The 20,829-nt window shown below is 36.7% G+C and overlaps 2 protein-coding genes across 27 annotated transcripts in view; both read right to left on the reverse strand.

The window, feature by feature from the left end:
* DST (dystonin) overlaps positions 1–20,829 on the reverse strand; it is a 499,064-nt gene that overhangs the window by 71,252 nt on the left and 406,983 nt on the right. For all 26 annotated transcript variants that reach the window (XM_055263445.2, XM_063632850.1, XM_055263432.2 and 23 more), the window contains 4 exons: positions 6,915–7,076; positions 5,236–5,406; positions 2,468–2,634; positions 98–257 (listed from right to left, as the gene is read on the reverse strand). In XM_055263445.2, coding sequence (XP_055119420.2) covers positions 98–257; positions 2,468–2,634; positions 5,236–5,406; positions 6,915–7,076 — 660 coding nt within the window. The remainder of the gene's footprint in view (positions 1–97; positions 258–2,467; positions 2,635–5,235; positions 5,407–6,914; positions 7,077–20,829) is intronic.
* On the reverse strand, positions 7,085–20,487 carry LOC134735745 (uncharacterized). The gene has a single exon (XM_063632853.1). The coding sequence runs from the start codon at positions 11,816–11,818 to the stop codon at positions 10,361–10,363; it is 1,458 nt and encodes a 485-aa protein (XP_063488923.1). The 5' UTR covers positions 11,819–20,487; the 3' UTR covers positions 7,085–10,360.

Raw genomic sequence — 20,829 nt, forward strand, 5'->3', positions numbered from 1 at the left:
TTTGCAATTAAACAAAACAATAGTACATAACTCAAATTTATGTCACAAAACCACACAATAAAAACTGAACCTCGCTAATGTGTGATTTATATCTTACTTTGTGCTGTGCAATTTGTTCCTCAAGTTTAGATGCTTGGGTTCCTATGGGTTCACAATTCACCAGCCTCTTTTCTATGGTTGTAAGCCACTCGTTCAGTGGTTCTAAGGTTTCATGAAATTGCTGTGCTACCACCGAGATACCTTCCAACTGACGATTCCTACAAATGCGCCAAAAGGTCATTTAGGGATGAAGAATGTGTGAAATATTCAACAAAAATCTTCAGTCATGCTCCTGCAATCTATTCTAAACATTTTCTGTAGAAACTATCTAAGGTTAAAATTTAAATCTCTTAACATTTAAAGAACATATTAAAACAATTCTTATGTTAAAAAAATTAAAGTTGAACAACAGGTCATCCTCAAGTTCCTGAATCTCATGAAAGTCTGAAGTAATCTTCTGTAACAATACTTCCAATAATTACAGTTCTAATAATGACAGCAATGTTATAATAATAACAGCAGTAATAGTAACGACAACAGGTAAAATTCATTGAACACATATTCTGTGCCATGCCCCATTTTAAGTGCTTTATATACTAATTTCAATTGGAGCAACAGTTACTGAGATTGCTCTTAATCAAATGGTCAAAACTGGTTTGAAGAGCACACATAGCTTCTTCTTCCTCTGCTTAGTGGAATTAATAGTGATTCCTATTTTATAAAAGCGCAGGGTTAGGTTTACTTCCCAAAAGCAATATTAATATTTTATGGATTAAAATATCATGAACAGGAGAGAAGTATTCACTGGACTTTTACTGGTACTTTAAAATACCTTTGGAAATATGTATCCTCAGTTGCAGAGGACTAAAGCTATAACCTGTTTACGCTGTCCTCAGTATTTATCTAGAGCAAACTATTGTTCTGGTCTGTATACAGAGTACCTGATTCAGTATCAAATCCTGTATACATAATTTCTGCTGGGATCAAGAGATACTGCTGCCTTAACTTCTTATCATGTTTAATTTTCAGGGAATTACATGTTTTGAAAAATTAGCTTTCTATGAGGAAGAAGGGAATTACAGAAAATTGGCACAAGCTATTAAAAATAATTTCTATAACATATCACAATACACGCATATTTTTAAAAACTTTCAGTTGACACATTTGATCCTAAAAATGAATAAAATTACTATATTCATAATTACCTCTGTCTGGATTATCACTATCTGTGACCTTTTCTTCTAAATTCAAATATCCAATCATCTAAAATCAGTGGAAATAACTATTCTGTGATGGGATTTCACTTACTAGGATTTAAACTGTCCACAATAAATCTGGGCATGAATCATAACCATTACCAATATCCCTCAATTTAATATCTCTGTGAAGAAAGTTTTAGGAAAAGAAGACTAGTTATGGCAGTAAAGCAGAGATCTAGACATTCACTCATTTATTATTTTAAAATTACTGAGAGTATCTCCCATGGCAGCCAGGGCACAGCACCCAGGGCATTACACAGAACGGTTAATCTGTTGACACATATCGGAGGACAACATGAGATTTTTCACCTCTTTGGGAGCCCTTCATTCTATGGCCCTAAAGCTATAATTAATTATACTCTGTATGTGAAGTTTAGACAAATCCTTCGCTTCACTATTCTGGTTCCAAAGAAGGTGGGAATTTATATAACACACTCATTCAGGTCAGTGATTCTTCTATTTTCATCTATTTTCAACCCAACCAGCCTAGGTGACTACTCTTCAATGTAGCTACAATTATGGCTAGTCAATGTGGCATCAATGCAGATACTGAAATATGGGTTGGGGTTTTGTAATAAAATTGTTGAGAACAAACACCCAGTGGAGCCAGGCTCTAGGCTTCCTAGCCTTCATGAAGTTAGAGCACCCTTCTACCTTCTTTGTTTCCTAGCTCCCATTCCCCTCTAAAACTTAGCTTAACTGTCATTTCCCTGCCCCTAGGATAGGTTCTTCCTCTCATATGCTCCCACAGCAACCTGTGTTTCTACTTTGAGACATCACATTTATCATTACTTCTCAATGGCTATAAACCCTCTTAGACTGTACCCTATCTGACGGCAGAGATGATCTGCCCAGCTCACCCCTATAACACAAGACCTAACTCTGTGCCTGATGCATGGTAAGCAGGCAGTAACTATGTAATAAACAAATAAAGTAATCACCCCCAAGGGAAATGCTTTTCTTTAAAAGTTGGGATATAGCGGTGACAAGCCATTAGCATTAGAGGAATGAGGAAAGAGGCACTACGATCTTTGCTATCTCTGTTCACATACATGATAAACACAGGAAAATCATGATTTGAAGAAAAGTATTACCAAAATACAAAATGTCAGTTTTGTAGACAGAGGCCACTGCTACTCTTTCAAAAGAACTGGAAGTATATAAGTTACCTTGTTTCAGCTTTATTAAGCAATGCCTCCCATCTACTATCCAAGAGACTGAGCTGTTTCAAAATCTTCACTTTATCTGCGGGCTCTGCTGTTGTAGCAATTTTTTCTCCTTCTCGTTTGATTACCTCCACCGTAGATTTTCGGTCATCCAACAATCTCTGGAGAAGCTTGAGACAAAACATTAAATATAAAAAAGCAAGGGAATAATTGTATGAATATAAAGTAAAATGTATTCTAAGTACATTTGAAATATGACAAAAATGTATTTTGTATGTATGCACATATGAAAGGATCTGAAAAGCGGGATTTTAAAGGTAACTCATTTGTTTAATGATTTATTACTATTGGGTCAGACACTGTGGCAGGGGCTTTTCATAGTAGACAAAACTAATATTGGTAAGGCCACTAAACTCATTATTAATTTTTTAATATAGAATAATACAGTAGAAGGTGCCGCTTAGGATAACCCCAATGAATCATGAAAAAAGTGCAAAATCTCCATTATTGTAATGAAATAAGAATGCCTTAAACATTCAACAACTATCTGCCCTGTCAAGATACAAAAGGTTCCTATAAATCATTACTGTTTTCAAAACCCTTTCCCACGTTAAACAATCCATTATAGACAAGGAAGTTAAGACTCAGCCCAAGTTCACAAGTTAACAAGGCTAAAACGAGAGGCTCTTGGCTCCTTTTACTAGGTGGAACTGGCTCCTAAAATCTGTGTGAGGCTGCAAACTAAAACAGCTTTTACACATCATTGACAATAGGAAGAGAGGGCAGAAGACGTCAGAAATCTCCAAAGCTGGCTAAATAAGACTAATATTTCAGGATTTAGCACCAGAAACAAAATTCAATTTGATTCTAATTAAACATTTCAAAGCACCTGAAATGAAATATTTGCTGTAAGAAGCCTTTTACCTTGCTCTAATCTAATCAAACAAATGGCTCATGAGCAACTGCTGTGCACAGGCACTGTGCTACCAGCAATGAGGAAGGCGTACGTGTATAAAACACTATGCTTCACTGCTTCCTTAATGATCCTGACTGATAATTAAGGATTAAAGATTTGACAGTTACCTAGAAGTAAAAAGCTAAAAGAGTATTTTGAGATCAGGACCACCAAGGCAGAAGGTAAGAGGAACTTGTTTAAAGAGAAGGGTAAGACATACAAACTGTGTTGGCACAGGTTTTTATATACTAAAGTCATGATATAATCAAAGTACAACAGGTGCTTTGGCAGCAAGGAGAACTAATTACTTTGATACATTTTAATAATAAAGCTTCTAGCAATTAAAAAAGCAAAATCAATTAATAGGTTTTGTTGGCTAAGCATCATGACTCTGGGAGTTACCATTTAAATTGTGAATGGTAGACGCTGTATTATGCAAAAATCGCACAAATGCAATGTGTTTCCAGTTATGTGTCCTTAATCCTTACCTCTAAACCTATTTCTAATTGGTATAATTTCCCAATATGCTGAAGTTTTCAAAAACTTCTAGGGAGATAGTATTAAATGTAGAAATTAAAGTAAGCAGTAAGTCTTAAATACAAAAAAAAATTGAGGGTAAATGTGGAATTTTTTGTTTTTTTCCATAATTGATGAATAATAATTGAATTTATGGGGTACAATTCAATGCTTTGATATATGTATACACTGTGGAATGATTAAATCAATCTGATTGACATATCCATCACCTCACCTACTCATCATTTTTTTGTGGTGAGGAACTTTAAAATCTATTCTTTTAGCAACTTTGAAATATACAGTACATTATTATTAGCCATGCTAAGTGAAATAAGCCAGGCACAGAAAGAGAAATTTAAAATGTATCTTTTTTATAAATTAAAAAAAATTAATGTAAAATTTTTAAAAATTTCTTTGAGTTTTAAAATAAAGTAATTAACATAATCCACTCCCTTCTTTTTAAAGTTCCAGAGGGGAGAAACCTTAACAGTACACCATGCTCTAGGATCCTTCCCACATGTCATCTCAAGTCATGGCTGGCTGATTACTACTCAAAGTGGTATTAAATACTTCATACCTGACCATTGCCATCAGGGGCACAAAAACTATCATGTGGTCAGTCTCAGGTACGTATCAACCCTCTGAAGACCCTATTTTCCCAAACTGGCCCCATTTTAGTAGTGTCAAAAGACACAATGGCACATTCCTCAGCATATACGAATCAAATATTTGTCTCTTTAGTAATAGGTTGAACCAAAAGAAACTGTCAATATTTAATATATAAAAAGACAATTTCATAGGGATCAACCTAATATATAAGGGAACAATGATATTTCCATACAAATGCCATCTTGTCAATGACCTTCCTTCATGATCCTATTTAAAATTACACACACCTCCTCCCTCCATTCCAGCACTTTGGGTCCATCGTCTTTGCTGTATTACTTCCTGATGCCTCTCCCCGATCCCTGCTTTATTCATCACTTGCTAACTTATCACCATTCATTTATTTACTTTACTTATTGTCTCTCAATCCTGCCACACTCTACCCACTTGGCTTTGAACTCAATGAGAAATTTTCATCTTTTTTATTCAAGGATATATTCCCAGCATCTGGAACAAGACCTGGCCCATGGTAGATGTTCAATAAATATTTCTCGAATGACTAACAAAATAATGTCTACAGAGCACTAACCGGTTAACTAGGTTATCCTATTAATTAAAAGAGTCACAAGGTGCACTTTTTCTCTTGTTATTAAGATTTAATATGAAACACAATACAAAAGCATGACTAACTTACCTTTTGTTCTTGTATCTGGGCCTTTACCACTTTGAACTCAGCCGACGGGGGCTTCTGATTGGCTACAAGCTCCTCAGTGTCCACCATCCAGCTGAGCAGGGACTCCAGGGCATCCTGGAATCTCCCACAGTGCAGCAAGGCCTCCTGTAGCTGGGCTGCTCGCTGAGCCACCTGCAAAGTGCCAATTGTTTCTACTTATTTATTTGTTTCACAAAATAATGCAATCTGAGCACAGATCAGTACTTTACATGTTTATTTTCCCATGTGGTCACAAATTTTCTTTTCCTTTTCACTTAAAATTTACCCAAAGTATCGATAGTGGGCAGGATAGGAGTGAAAAGGAGACAAACTTTAAGCAAGTAGGCATGAAAATAAGGTTACCATCACAAACAGTCAACGCAGAGCACTCAATCTTGGAGATTTTTAGATTGTCTAATACGTTTATGATTAGCAATGAATGATTCAAATATTTTAGAGTTATCATAAGAAACAACACATTAGTCATTTTTATCAATATTGCATTTTATTTCCTTCTGATAAATATCAGAGATAATGATTTTTAAAGACTAAGAATAAATGGAACTATTATAGCAGAGAGAATCAGAATTATATTTTGCTAGGCAAGAATAACAAAAGTATCCAATTAGGTTCTGCTAGCTCCAAGCTCTGGAGTCTTTTTTCAACAAACCAGGCCCTTTGTCTTCCAGTAAATGGAGTCTCTGTGTCCTACATAGAGATATCTTATTGCTTGTCTCACAGATATTTTCCTTTTGGACTGAATAAACTAGCTGGCAAGATATTGTAAGTGCTATGGATTATATTTACACCTGATACAGCATTCCAACCGTGTTTAAGGTACACTACAAATATGTATCAGACTTTAAAGAATGAATAATATAGTTTCAAGACCTGGCACCTGCTTAAGATGTCAATGGAAAGAAAACAACAATTCCATTACATGTCAATGGAAAGTAACCACCACTGCCACAACCAGATATGCACTGCCATCCCATAATAATTTTCTGATAATTTATGTCTCGTAAGAGCCGCCTGCCATTGTATGTCAGCGTTATCTCCCTAAGATATCAGAGCATTATTTCTAGTGTTTTCTCTCATGGGAATTTAGAAAAAGGTTGGATCTACATCTTACAAGTAATTGAGGGTTGATGGTCTATAGTGAGGGTGGCAGGACTTAGTCCAGGAATGACATAAAGACATAACTTTGTTTGCACAGTGTGAAATTAGTTGCTAATATTTGAAAATAGGAAGGTTTCACATAGAAAGTGAGATTTCCAGGTTATTTTGAAAGTAAACAGAATATCTGGCAACAGCGGGCCTACGTCCCTACATGTCAATGATCTTCTGGAACTAAGCAGTGACCTGTACCCTTACAGATGCATGTGCCCATCATACCTGCACTGTTGTATCTGTGACCCTGTCTTGATCAAAGGCGAGATAACAGCAGGAAGAGGCTCTGTCTTACCCCGTTTGCTTCCTTTCATTTAGATTCCCTACCTAGCTCCAGTAGGCATCTGAGTTTGAGCCATCCAGTTTACAGTAATATAAAACAGTAGACATATTTAGAAAAGTTTGGCTACCACAGATATGATTCATGGTCACCACAAATGCCCATGAATAATAATCAGCAAAAATAGCAATGAAGGGGGTGAGAAAATTACCTTCTTATTGAGAGTCTTCCACCGTGCATTGACATCATCCAGGTCATGCTCCAAGCCCTGAGTGCTAGTGCTTTTGGCAGCACTCTGAATAAGGCCTTGACCTAACCAGTTTACATCTTGCTGTTTACCTTGCAAGGGTTCAATCTCTTCCTTCTGGAATACCTGCCATTAAAAGAGTAATAATTACATGAGTTATATTACCTATCAACAGCCAAATATATAATAAGCTTTTCTTTAGGCATCAGGTTGTGGAAACCATCAATTATTACAGAGGTAAAGATAATTTTTATTGTCTAGCCATAGGTCATAGCTACCTTCTGAAGAACAGAAAGAAACTAAATATAAATTAGTAGCACATCAAAAACATTTGAGAATACTAAAGAATGATATTCTGAGTACACTTAATCAAGTTACTTATAAAACCAAGAAGACAGTACATGTCTCCTCTCTTTATTGCTTCATTATCATAGGATGAGAATGTTTCTATTGTCCCAGTTTAACTGTAACAACAGATTTACAGAAAATGCTAAAGAGCAAAAACATAAAATAAGTACAAAATGAGCCTTCGTGGGCAAGGCAATCCTAATAGGCTCTCCTAAGAATGGCTGCTGCTAGCTGGCAACTGAAGCTTGAGACTCACATTGGAAATGGAAAATCAGGGACAGGATGAGGTGAGCCAAGTGGCCAAAACATGGCTTGGCAGGAGGGCCAAAATACAGAGATAGGAAAATGAAAAATACATAGGCATGTGCTGCAATAGTATGGATCCCTACACAGATAGCCTCCTCAATGTCTACAAAGATGCCAATGGACTCTCAAGAAATACAATGACCTCACCCCATGGATCTGATCACATACCTTACTAGCACAGCAACTCTGGTTACCCTGTAGTCACTGTCGCCCATACCTGCACTGACAGTGGATTCCTAGCAATCTCTCCCTTACTGTCTATCCCATCCAACTTACAGTTCCCCAGTTGCCTGTGACTGGCAAAGGATTTAATGTGCTAGATTAAAATACAAGTGCCATGAAAGCAGAAATTTCTGTTTTCCTTACAGTAGTTCTATGACCTGGGCCTACCATGGTACCTAGCATGTACTATGTGCCAATATTTATTTGCCAAATTAATACCAGTACAGAAATTTATATTTGTCTTAGGTGGATGACATCAACCCCTTAACAGATAATACTGGGAGTAGATACATCAATATTATGATTTTTTTTTTTTTTGAGACAGGGCCTCACTCTGTCACCCGTGCTGGAGGGCAGTAGCGCAATCATGGCTCACTGCAACCTCTGTCTCCTAGCCTCAAGCCATCTTCCCACCTTTGCCTCCCCAGTAGCTGGGACCCCAGGTGCATGTCACCATGCCCAGCTAATTAAAAGAAATACTTTTTTTTTTGGTAGAGACAGGGTCCCATTATGTTGTCCAGGCTGGTCTCAAACTCCTGGGCTCAAGCAACCTTCTCACCTCAGCCTTGCAAAGTGTTGGGATTACAGGTATGAGCCAACTCTTTCATAGATAATATGTTTTTAATATAGGGCTTGGAGGATGCCATGAGGAAAATAAATTATTGGAACTAAGGAAGGAAAGTTTCACATAGATATTAAGGTAAAACATAGTTTGAGATTCTGAGTCATTATCCTGAAGGGCACTATATAAATATACCAATGATTGGACAGTTAATCAGAATACATGCAAACATAATAAAGGCACATATTAAAATAGCACTTATGGAAAAAAATACAGACGCAGTCTGAAAAACAACTTTGAAAGATGTAGAGGCTACAGGAGACAAATCCTCCAGACTCTGGTCTAAGGCCTAGCATACAGGATACTCCTGTGTTACTCTATATGAGTAAATTAGAGAACAGCAAACAAATTAATGATCATTTTCTCTAAAATCTCCTCCTAGCTAAAAACTTAAACTGCCTTTTCCACAGAAAATATAGACAATTTCCATACTGGCAGTTTATATATAACAATAATAAATATTTAAAAATCAATTACACATAATCAAATAAATTATAAGATTCGCCCAAATTATTGAGGAAAAACTTAGGAAGTCTCCATAATTTTGCAAAAAGGTAAAATTTATCAAATATGTAAACAGAAACTTGGCAACAAAGTGTTAAAGACAGAATTTGGCATTATAATTCAATTTCATTTCTATACCACTTTCTAAGTTATAACTTCTAGGACTAATAGCTTTGGATATGTTTTACTACTTACCAAAAAGTGGGGGCGGAGGGTGGGGGTGTACAAAAACTGCTACCTTTTAAATTCCAGGAACTTGTAAATAAGCATTCAAGGAAACGTTTTATTTTCCCTCTTATATAGTTTTCAGGACAAAAGCATAACAATAATGTTCTATTAAATTGTCTTAACCTCTGATCTTGGTTTTAAATTAATTTCAGGGGTATATATCAGAGCAGATCTAGGTAAATCTGATAATTTTCTAAGGTGCCCCCAAAAATATACTAAGGATTTAAAAAGATAACTACTAAAGAGTATATACTCCCCTAAGATTTAATTGTTTTCTACAAATAAACTGAAATATCCTTTACAGAAAAAAATTAATTTGCTAAGCTTTTAAATTAGCATGACATTTACTGCATGTCTAAGAAAACGGCATAACTAACAACAACAATTATTTCACAGACTGAGAAGAGGAATTGTTCTGATATTGTCTAAGTTCCTTATCTCTCAATGTTAACAAAATACCTATGAAGAGAGCCTTTCCCCCTAATCTAACCCACAGCACACAAGCATGAAGAGAAGTTTAAAATAAAATAAAATTACCTCTGAGGCAAAGTTTACCAGAAGAGTTTAGTAAAAGTACCAAAATAGCTGAACTTCAATCTGAGTGGGAAGAAAAAAATTACAGGCTTGACAAGCAACCTCTACTTATTACAAGGCTGCACCCTTTACTTTCTTACTTCATTCACCACTCACAAAAAGTTGGGAGCTATAATGCCTGCAAAGTACAGCATAATAACTCTACTCTCATAGGCAGAGCTCCTGAGATATTCAACATATTTTAAAAAGTCCTTAATGTGGATAGAGTACTTTGCAGGCCATAACAATATAATACTGTTTGTACCTTCATGACTAAGCCTGTTCAAGCTTAATAAATCCAATATAATGGCCCTTAAATGGCAATGTCTTTACCACAATTTGTGTAAAAGCCTAACATTAACATATATTCACAGTGGAGGCCTTCTAAATGAAGGGGAATGGCCACCATCTGTACAATCAATAACAGGACCCTGAACAGCTGGGAATAACAATTCTTCTCCAAAACAGTCCCTATTAATTTGTTATAATTATCCATTTATCAATATGTGGCATCTTGCAGGGTGCTAGTCAAACCCCCAAAACAAAAGTGTGGATTTGATTATTATTAGAAACACTAGTGACCACTCTGAAACAGAACCACAAACTTTTACCAGAACCACAAACTTTTGACACTGCAGAGTTTCATATTTCCATGAATTACCTGAACCAACTGAAAGCCATTGCAGACTGTGTCCAATATTCCTGCCTGGGCCCCTGTTTTTCTGGGTGCTGCTTTCTTTCTTGCTGATATGAATTTCAGGGAGTACTTCCTATAGAGCATTTCGCTCTCCTGGGCAGAAAGAGGAGCCTCCACTTCCTCTTTAGATACAATGTTGCATTCTCCTGAATCATACTGTGTCAAAAGTGTCACATTTTCTACTAAGCTGGTGCTACCACAATCGACATCACTCTCCCCTAGATCTGTGTGAGAGAGATCTAAATCTTGAGGGGAATCCTTCAAGAGTTCCCTACTTTGTGCTGTGATTTGGGATTCTCCAGGTCCGTATGTTTTGTTCTCTTCTCCAAGGTTAAAAATATGCTCATTTTCTCTATTTCTTGGCATAATTAATGGGTCACACTTCACAGGGCTCTCTTTCAAATTATTCTGCAGCCAACAATTTTCATCGTGGATTTCCCTTTGATCATTTACACGTTTTGCTTCCTCTAGTGGAGAAACATCATGAAAAATCATTTTGAAATTTTCATCAGGGTGGGCACTTTGACATGAAAGCAGTGGGATTTTCTGTTCGCTAATGGAATTAACAGAAAACAATGGTCTGTATTGGTCTGTTACAAGAATATCTTCAGCAGAAGACAAACTTTTAATTCGTGACTGGTCTCCAGTTAAAATGCCCTGTTTTTCTTCCCTCTCTGCTGGAGGGCTACATAAACCAGAGTCATCCTCCTCCGAAGTGAGAGAATTAGTACCCCATCTGCACTTGCTGGCCTTGGTAACAGCATCTGACATATCAGTAGGTTCAACAAAAGAGCTTTCACTTTTGTTTGCATAATCCATAAAATTGGCCGGGACAAACATTCGCCATGACCGTCTATGCTCTTTCTTTTCTGCATGAGATTTGGCTTTAGGTAATCCTGTGGTTCGAATGATATCACTATTTAGTTTGAGTGCATCAAAGATCATCTTTTCATCTAGTTTGTTAGCTTCCCGACCTCTCAGCTCAAATACACTGGAAGAAGTAAGGGCACCATTAGAGCATAAAGAACTAACCTCCAGTGTTCTGTGACTGTAGGGTAAAGTTCGATCTGTAAAATGCCTGGAAGATAGACTACCTTTTGAACCAGAGTCTATCTGTTCATTTAGTCTAACAGTATCATAGATTGACCGCTGTGGGACATAACAGTCTTCGATATTTAGGTCCTCCTCTTCTTCACCCTTCCCTACACATGGGGGATTCTGACGTAAACAGTCTGGTCTGCTGAGTGGCTTCCCCATTTTGCAGATAGTTAAAACAAATATTGCAGCTCTTGACACAGATAAGAAATAAGATAAAGCATCTTTCAAGAAAGTATACTTCTGAACAGAGCTATGGGGTGTCTTCACCATAAAGACACACGCTCAAATAACATATGTCATAATACATGAGGTGTTTAAGGTCATCAGCAGTGCATCAGTATAAATGCAACTTATCCTTTTACCTGGTTGATTTTAGGATGATTCTAAACAATAAAGTGCATCAATAACAGAGAACAAAAATCTCCTTTGTCCACCTTTCCCAGCTCCCAGAGTTCCTGTTCACATACTCCAAAACACAGAAAATAAACAAACACACACTTAACAGTGGCTCAAACACTCAGAACATTCCATTGTCAGTCCATTTCCCTTTTTAGTCTGATATTTCCAGATTAAAATTTCCAAATGAGCAAGCATTTTAACAGCCTGAATGTTAATTTCGGCAGAGCTCTGGTTAACTGTAATCCACTTAAAGATGGCTTGCAGAACTCTACCATTCTAGTAAATAAACCATGCTCCAGAAATTTAAAAGACAAACACAGGGACCTGGTATTGTTCACATCAAGGCACAGAACAAATCTTCAGAGAAAAATAAGTTAAGTCTAACGTTATGAGAAAGTTACATTTTTCTTTTACTTTTTTTTTTGGAGGGGGGAGTAGCTATAAATAAACTTGATTGAAAAGGCAGGTTTTCTTCCTGTTTTAAGCTTCTTCAATGCTATTCAGAACTACTCAAAGGAAGAAAGAAAAAACACCAGACTTTTAGACACCCAGGGCAGTACAATCCAGCAACCGTTTAAAGTAAACAGAAAGCATGGTGTACTAAGCTTCTTAAAAAAAAAAAAAAAAAGCCATTTCCAAAGAATCTTATCTGGTCCTCCTTAGGAAGGCTTATTCCACCTGAGGCAATTGCAGCAACGAAGAGCTCCGCGGCTTCCTCTAAGGCACAGGCAGCGTAATTCACATTCAGCAGAAAACCCAGGGACTACATTAGCCTTTGAAACTGAACCAAGTTCTGTGGCCGCGGTGTGGCCTTCATTTCAGCTGGGGCTAGAGAGAGACGGTGGCAGTGGAGACAGCAGAAAGAGAACTCCGGCAGGGAGCTCCGGCGCTGTCCGCGGCTCCTCAGGGCAGCACGGCGCCGGGCAGGCATCCTCTCCGGCCAGGGCGCTTGCAGCAACGCCCTCTCTCTCCAGGCACCATCTGCTGCGTCCCTGGGCCTGCCGGGCGTTCCGGAGCCGCAGCTCTCTACCACTTCGGTGCTACGCCCTCCCGTGACTTAACTTCGCAGTCATCTTTCTTCTGGCTCTTCGCTTCTTCCCGGGAGTCGGCGAGCGGTTTCAGTGGGAGGTACCTCGAAGCCGAGAGGCTGCAATGTAACAGCTTGCGGTGACATCAGCGCAAAGCAGGCCGAGTCCGGCCACGGGGGAGAGGGGCAGCTCAGGTTCAAAGACCGCGGAAACCCCGCCAACTACTTCAAACTGGGACGGGATCCGTAGGGCTTGCGGAGGCAGAACCTGGCACCGGGAGATCCGCGAAGAAATTATTTTGTGAAGGTCCGGAGACCGCACTTACTTGAATACTAAATGGGAAAAGGGGGGCTACCTAGGTCCCTATCCTTCAGTGGAAACCACACTTTTACACTGAGGAATCTGATGCTTCAGCAGTATCTGCGATGCAAAGTGCAGATCACTTCGAAGTCGAGAGTGTTTTGCAGTTCCCTTTTGAAGCCCAAGTTCAAATCTAACTGTTCTCCAGAGTAAAGTATTCCTACCAGTGAGGGGCTCTCAGCACTGTTGACATGAATATTAGTAGTTACTAATAACCGTACAGTACTCTTGAGGTTAACACAAGGCCCAAGAGTGGCCACTGACTCCAGATATTTAATAAACAAAATCACCTCCACAGATTTTTACCTACTGAACACCTTTTAAAAATACTGTTTGAAAATAAATTCAGCAAGCCAACTCTTAGTCTTTGTAGGAAATTTAATAGTTTTATTTAAATCAAAATCTAAACGTTCTCTATTTTACAAAATAAGAAACATCGTCAGAGTATCAGAGTTACAAATGAAGTGGTCTTTCTTCAATCTCACAGAATAATCATTTGAACATGAACAAAACTGTGCTCACTCCAAATGAAGAAGGCAGTTCTAGTAAAAACAACTTTATACTTTCTTTGTTAATTTTACAGAAAAGATGTGGGAGGAAACTTTTGTGCCTTTAATGAGAAAACATTATCTCAATATTCATTCTATAAACCTAAGAGTTGAATCTTTTTTAAAAAAATCTTTTCATAATGAAAACTCTGTCGGTAACTCATCCATTCAACAATGATTAGATTATTAGATGCAACTCAGTATGTGGCCATCATTAAGTTGGCCACAACTTTATGACTATCTATAAAGAAAAAGAGATTTAAAAATATCCATCAACATCACAATATCAATGCCAATTTTTCATGTTCAAGACGTGAAATATTTCAACAAGCACCTGATTCTGTGGTGTTCAAGCACACAGGCTGTAATAAGGCACTGATAAGAGAAAGAAAAATGGTCTCATACTTACCACGCTTGAACAGTGGATTGGGCACTAGGCTGGGAAATAGTAGAGACCAAGAGTCTTACTCCCAGCTGCAGCTCTCTTGATATGTAAGCCTAGAAAACTACTTATTCATGGCAATATGAATAATAAAGTTTCCTTGAGATCTGTGAGTGCCTTTCTCTAAACACTCTAAGATCCTTACAGAACTTTTCATAATAAAGAATGGCTCTAATTCAGTTCACCTTAGACTCTAACTCTGAATCATTAGCACAATATTATTCTAGGCTTATGAAAAGCTAAGAGGAGCAACACATAACCTCACATTTGAGGTGGGTGGTACATTTTTAAAACTGCACAAATAATTCATTCATAAATTAAATGATTCAAAAAAATAGCGCTCACTGTCTGCCAAACAACATGTAAGCACTGGAAAAATGATGTTGTAAAGACATAGCCACCACTGTCCTTACACCACTTACACTAGAGTGGGAATGTGAATGAGAAAATGGCCATGACACAGTTCAGAAGTAAACAGTGCTATGGGAAAATATTCCCTAGTTAATTATGTTCAAGTATACACCATTTATTTAATAACTAAATTCCTTTTTTATTGAACTGATTTTTATACTGATTCACATTAAGATTTGTACTACTATATTAAAATTTGTCACAATAATTTACATATATCTTTGTTACTTGAAATCACATTCCAAAGTCTTACCTGGATGACAGGTAAGAGCTCATACATAGAGCAGAACCAGACTGGTTTATTTTTCCCCCAAAATTTGGTTTAAACAGCTACTATAAATGTTATAGTCTCTAATGTTAATAAAATCAAGATATATTAAACCATGTTAAATATTAATCATGATATCTAGATCCCTCACATTTTCTTTTTTTCTGAGACAGGGTCTTGCTCTGTCGCCCAGGCTGAAATGCAGTGGCACGATCACAGGTCACTGCAGCCTTGACCTCTCGGGCTCATGCGATCCTCCTGTCTCAGCCTCCCAAGTACAGGTGCGCACCACTACACCTGGCTAATTTTAAAAATTTTTTGTGGAGATGTGGTCTCACTCTGTTGCCCAGGATGGTCTTGAACACCTGGGCTCAAGCAGTCCTCCTGCCTCAGTCTCCCAAAGTGCTGGGATTACAGGCATGAGCCACTGTGCCCAGCCCCCTCACATTTTCATAATGAGAGAAATACATAATAAGGTAAGTAAAGTTTTCCTGAAAAATAGCCAACACTATTATTTCATAATACAGAAATCATAATGCTATTTTCAAAATGTAGCTTTACTTACATTATGTAGCCTACTAGAGATAATCCAGCTAAACTATCTACTAAAGCAGATGATTTCAGAAAAGTACGCAACTACTAATTGAATTATAAGCAAAACAGTAACATTTTCTCATTTTATATTCCTAAAGTTTAATTAAATCTTTTAAAAGGAAAGTCCCTGAAAAGTCTTTCCACTAAGTGCAACAATGTACATCATAGAAAAGTTTTATCATTCACATTTATTATTATTTATATATTATTTACTCATAGAAAAGAGCAATTTTATCAGCTGAAGCATGGAGGTTTTAGTGTTGAAGGACTGGAGGTATTAAGTTCAACGTGCAGTAAGTGAAAAATGTCTACGTAAGTAAACGCACTATTACCAATGAATAACTCTTGGCCTGATAGCTCTTGAAATCAGGATTAGAAGTCAAACAAGGGATATGCGTTTTGTGCTGCAAGTACACAAACAGGCATTAAGAGCAACAATTGTTCTTTCTAAAACAAATAAGCCATTAGCTAATGAAAACCGAAAGCATACTATATTTTTAGTTTTCAAACTATTAAATTTCTTCACATAAATGGCTAAACATTTCCAAAGATATACATCATATGAATATGCAATAACTATTTATTTCATGGGAATATAGTTTATATTTAGAAGAAAGTAGAATATTCTGACCCTAAAGTAAACCAATTTAGAAACAAGAGATTCACCAACTGATCTTGACAGGAGTTTATCTTGATGTGAACCTTAGTTAACATCTTTAATGAGCACTTGCTCTTCTTCCCGTAAGTTACTACAATACTAAGACTATGCCTTTCTCACATCTTCAATGAGGTTTTTTGGTGACAGCGAAAAAAAATTCTATGTAACAGAAGATGATTTTATATATAAATCTTATTAATTGAAATATATACATATTTCACATATATATATATATAAAAAATGTCAAAAAGTTCATTTAAAGAAAAGCTATCCAGCAAGCAGAAGCAACTCACATGTTAATGGCCCTATTCAATTTTCTTCAGAGAAACAAAAACCAAACAAAATCTGGAAATACTTTTCATATTAAAATACTGACAAAAGAAATTAAGCTTGAAATGAAGACAACTGGAGATATGTGAGAAAAGGATCTGTGAGCACAGACATTTTCTTGTTGTATCCAGTTCTTGGGCAGCTCCAGACGCTTTTCACTTAATTTAAAATCATAGCATTTCCTTATCCCACATTGTTATTAATGAATGATTAGAGACCTAGAGAAACATTTACCAGTCAAATGTTCTTTTCAAGAAACCAATGTATAATTTCATAACAAGGCAAATTCTTCTCTGTCTCTCTCTTGCACACACCTTTAAGCAACTTTCCATATTAATAAAATACATTATGAAGGTTTCCTTTGATCGAAGGCGGGCCTATAATAATGACAGCAGATACCACAGTTTGGCTCTTTTGTTGGATCACTCTAAAATGGTGATATAGGTTTATCAAGGTAAAAGCAAAACAAAATAACAACTACCAAAAAATCCTACATTATAAAATCTCTGGCTGGAACTGCCTTCAGAACAACCAGCTTTAATTCCTCAATCTCAAAGGAAAGAATAAAACGTAAGAGGAGCTCTGTGACAGAAAGGGCCGTAGCATTAGTTAGCAGCAAAACTGGAAAGAGAACACATGCTGCAAAGCTCCCTTTTGACAGCCCTTTCCGAGAAGTATGGTATATTCCTTGTATCACGTGAAAAAGAGGGTATCCACCTGTTACGCCTAGTTTGTGTGGATAAGAATATGAGGTGTTAATAATACCACACAGCAGATCAGCCCCACCTCTTCATAGCTAGGTGTGGTCTCTGCCTCAGTAGGGCTTCTCTCTTGACCAGCATATGGAGTATTCTTTCTTCCTAAAATTGTTAAATGCCGCTTTGCTCTGGGTTTATTAAATAATGTGATCTTCCTATAAAAGCCATGCATCTAGTTACAGTGTCTATAGTGGAAATATTTTCACCATTAAAAATACCAGAGGAAGGGAACATGCAACCCCTTTGCTAATGTAGCTTCATTAACAAAAATCCAATCTATTAAGGAATTTTCCCTAACAAAAACCTCTTCTGCAACAGTTTTATCTAATTTCCCCATTCTTAATAAAAATGGAGAATAATTTGTCATTGACCTCTATGTAACAATATGAACACTTTAAAAGTACTATTAAAGCAGTTTTTGGACAGTTTGATTTTCAATATGGTGACATCAGAGGTTGTTTTTAGATCATTTGATAAACACCATAATAAGAATTTGTGCTCAAACTGCCTGTCTTCCTTAGCCCCAAGCTACTTGGCATTTTAGTTTACCGAAGATTAAAATAATGATGCCTGGGTTAAACAATGCCTTCACCTGGACAGAGAAAATTTATTACAGTATAATTAGGCATATGTTCTGCTCTTTGTCTCTCTCTGGTTTCAACTTGGCTTAAAAATCCTCTGCTCAATGTAATTCGATGTCCATTTGAAAATAAAAAGAAATCTTCAGAGAGATTGTAGTGGAGATGTATTCATTCGTGGGGACAAAATGAATTACAATTGGGGCAGCAACAGAGTGGCCCGAAATAAACTGTAAGCAGGTTCTGAGGTAAGGCATTTTTTCACAATGGTCTAGATCAGGGGTGTCCAACCTTTTGGCTTCCCTGGGCCACACTGGAAGAAGAGTTGTCTTAGGCCACCCATAAAATACACTAACAGCAATGACAGCTGATGAGCTTTTAAAAATGGCAAAAAAATCTCATAATGTTATTTAAGAAAGTTTATGAATTTGTGTTGGGCCACATTCAAAGCCATCTTGGGCCACAGGTGGGCCTTGGGCCATGGGTGGGACAAGCTTGGCCTAGATAGAGGTGGAGAGGGTACAGATTTAGCTAGGACTCATTAAAGCATCAAGTTTCTTTGATTTCCATTGAAATTAAATCATTCAATATGGTGATAATGGTTATTTCATAATGATCAGAAGACCTGATTGGCTGTTAATCACATAATAGGAATTACTGGGATGCATTCCTTGTATATAGTCAGTTACATATGTCTTTGATAAATAATAATGTGTTAATATTAATGTTACTTAATAATGTGGTTTAGATTTGAAGATAATCTTGAGCTAGGTGTCTTCAGATAGGAGTAGGGATAGAGGGAACACCAAAGGGGTTTCTTTCTTCCTGCCTAGAGACAAACAGAATCGCCCTGCTATTCATTCCACCAATTTATAACAGTGTGCATAGAATTTAACTGTAATCATAAATAAGTGTAAGTGGAAAATGGTACTCTAACTCACCAACAGTATAGAAAACACCTCACCCTTCAGACATGTTAGTCCAATGACTAGTATTTAGAAGTAGAAAAACTTATGTACAACAGAACTTATATATAATCAAAATAGTTTTAAAACGTCAAGCTAACTAACACAAAAGATAACACCAATCTACTTTCAAAATCTCAGGATAGTTTTCACTGAGTGAGTTAGGACATTTGGTTTAGAATAGCATTTGCTTTAAGTATTATGTTTGAATTGGTATCTTAAACATGAATGAATGAATTTTGTCCTTGTCTTTACAAGAAAACCTCAAGTAACGATTAACAGCTATTTCTTAAACTATAGAAAGAAAAACAGAATCAGGGAAGTCTATCAAACCTGCTTTAAATCCTCTATTATGGGTCCAGTGAATATAAGGCACCCCTGCTGAGTAACTGGGTAATAGCTATTATTCTCAGTTCTGCTCAGAAGGCAGTTTATTTTGTATTAAGAAAAACTATTATAGGATTTTATCTGTAACATTAGGTTAAACTAAAGCTACCAGATAGATTAATGTCAAACTAGATTATATTTCAAAGTCGATAAGTAAGACAGACTCAGTCCTTCACTACTTTTCTGTTTCACTTTCAGGAATTATAACTAGCTTTTCACTCAATACAAATCATTCCATTTAAAAAATTTTAAAAACTTTCCAAAAATTATGTTAAAACTAATGTCTAACAAAAGTCTAAGGCCCAAGAGAAACTAAATTAAGTACTGATGTGTAAACAAGTCAATTTACTACTTTAACCAAGAAAGATAGAATCACTAAAACAATGAAATGTTTGGCTCCATCTCAGTAGCAGCAGTAGTGGTGATCACTGGAATCACCCCCATCAACATCATCATCATCATCATCACCCTTATCATATCACGGCACCTACATAACATCAATTTCTAAGACTGCTTTACATGGTCATCTCATATTTCTCATAGCAGCTAGTTTTAGAGAACATGTTCCTTAAGTGGGTGTTCTTGGTATTTTAGATTAAAATGAACAATGGCTGGCTATTCAGGCTGTCTAAATTAGGCTACAGCAAAGATGATCAGAAAATTCCCCAGAGAAAATGCCAGATGTGAAACATGGGTGACAAATAAAGTTTACACAAAGCAGTGCATCATTTCCATCAAAAGAATCAGGTTCTGACACTATCTGTGTGACCTTGGACAAGTCACTTAACCTCCTTGAGCCTAGGCTTCTTTATAATAAGATGCAGAATAGTAATAGCACCTACCTCTCATGACTGTTAACAGGATTAAAGATAAATTAAAATAGTGCTTGACACATAGTAAGCCCATAATAAATTGATTTGTTGATTATTGTAATTACTATTTTTAAGGAATACACACACACATACACAGATAAATGGAATTAGTGGTTGTGTGAGCTACCATAATCATATTCTTGTCCTTTTGTACCTATGGCACTGGAATATACTAAATGCAGAGTATTTGTCTACTTGAAAACTTTTTTTTCAAGTCACTGGGTTTCAAGATACTGAAAGTATGCCATGATGTTCTTTATTGCCGAATTTCAATAAAATCAATCAACTCTTTCCAAATAATCTGAAAGCAAACAAACACAGCATGCTAAATGGTTTATTTTAGGAGAAATTATCACTCTATATTTCTTCACAATCAAATAAAACAATCTCTGTAGCTATTAATGGTAATGTTACTTATTTGGGGATTTTCAGTTTGCAAAACACTTTCAGTGCAATGGTGAGAAAGCTCCTCCTATCTCTTGCTTTTTCTTACTTTCACTTCTCCACATGAACAGCCACATTTTTCACTGTACTTGGGAACACCAAACGGGAGATACCCGCAAAGTAGCAGCACCGTTATTATTACTTTGTCCATTGTCTTACAAGTAGTTAGAAACAGCAAAGAGAAATGAAGGTCTTTTTTCTAAACAAATGCACAGGAAACCGAAAGAAATCACAATGTT

This window comes from Symphalangus syndactylus, chromosome 23, assembly GCF_028878055.3.
Source record: "Symphalangus syndactylus isolate Jambi chromosome 23, NHGRI_mSymSyn1-v2.1_pri, whole genome shotgun sequence".
Lineage (NCBI taxonomy): Eukaryota > Metazoa > Chordata > Mammalia > Primates > Hylobatidae > Symphalangus > Symphalangus syndactylus.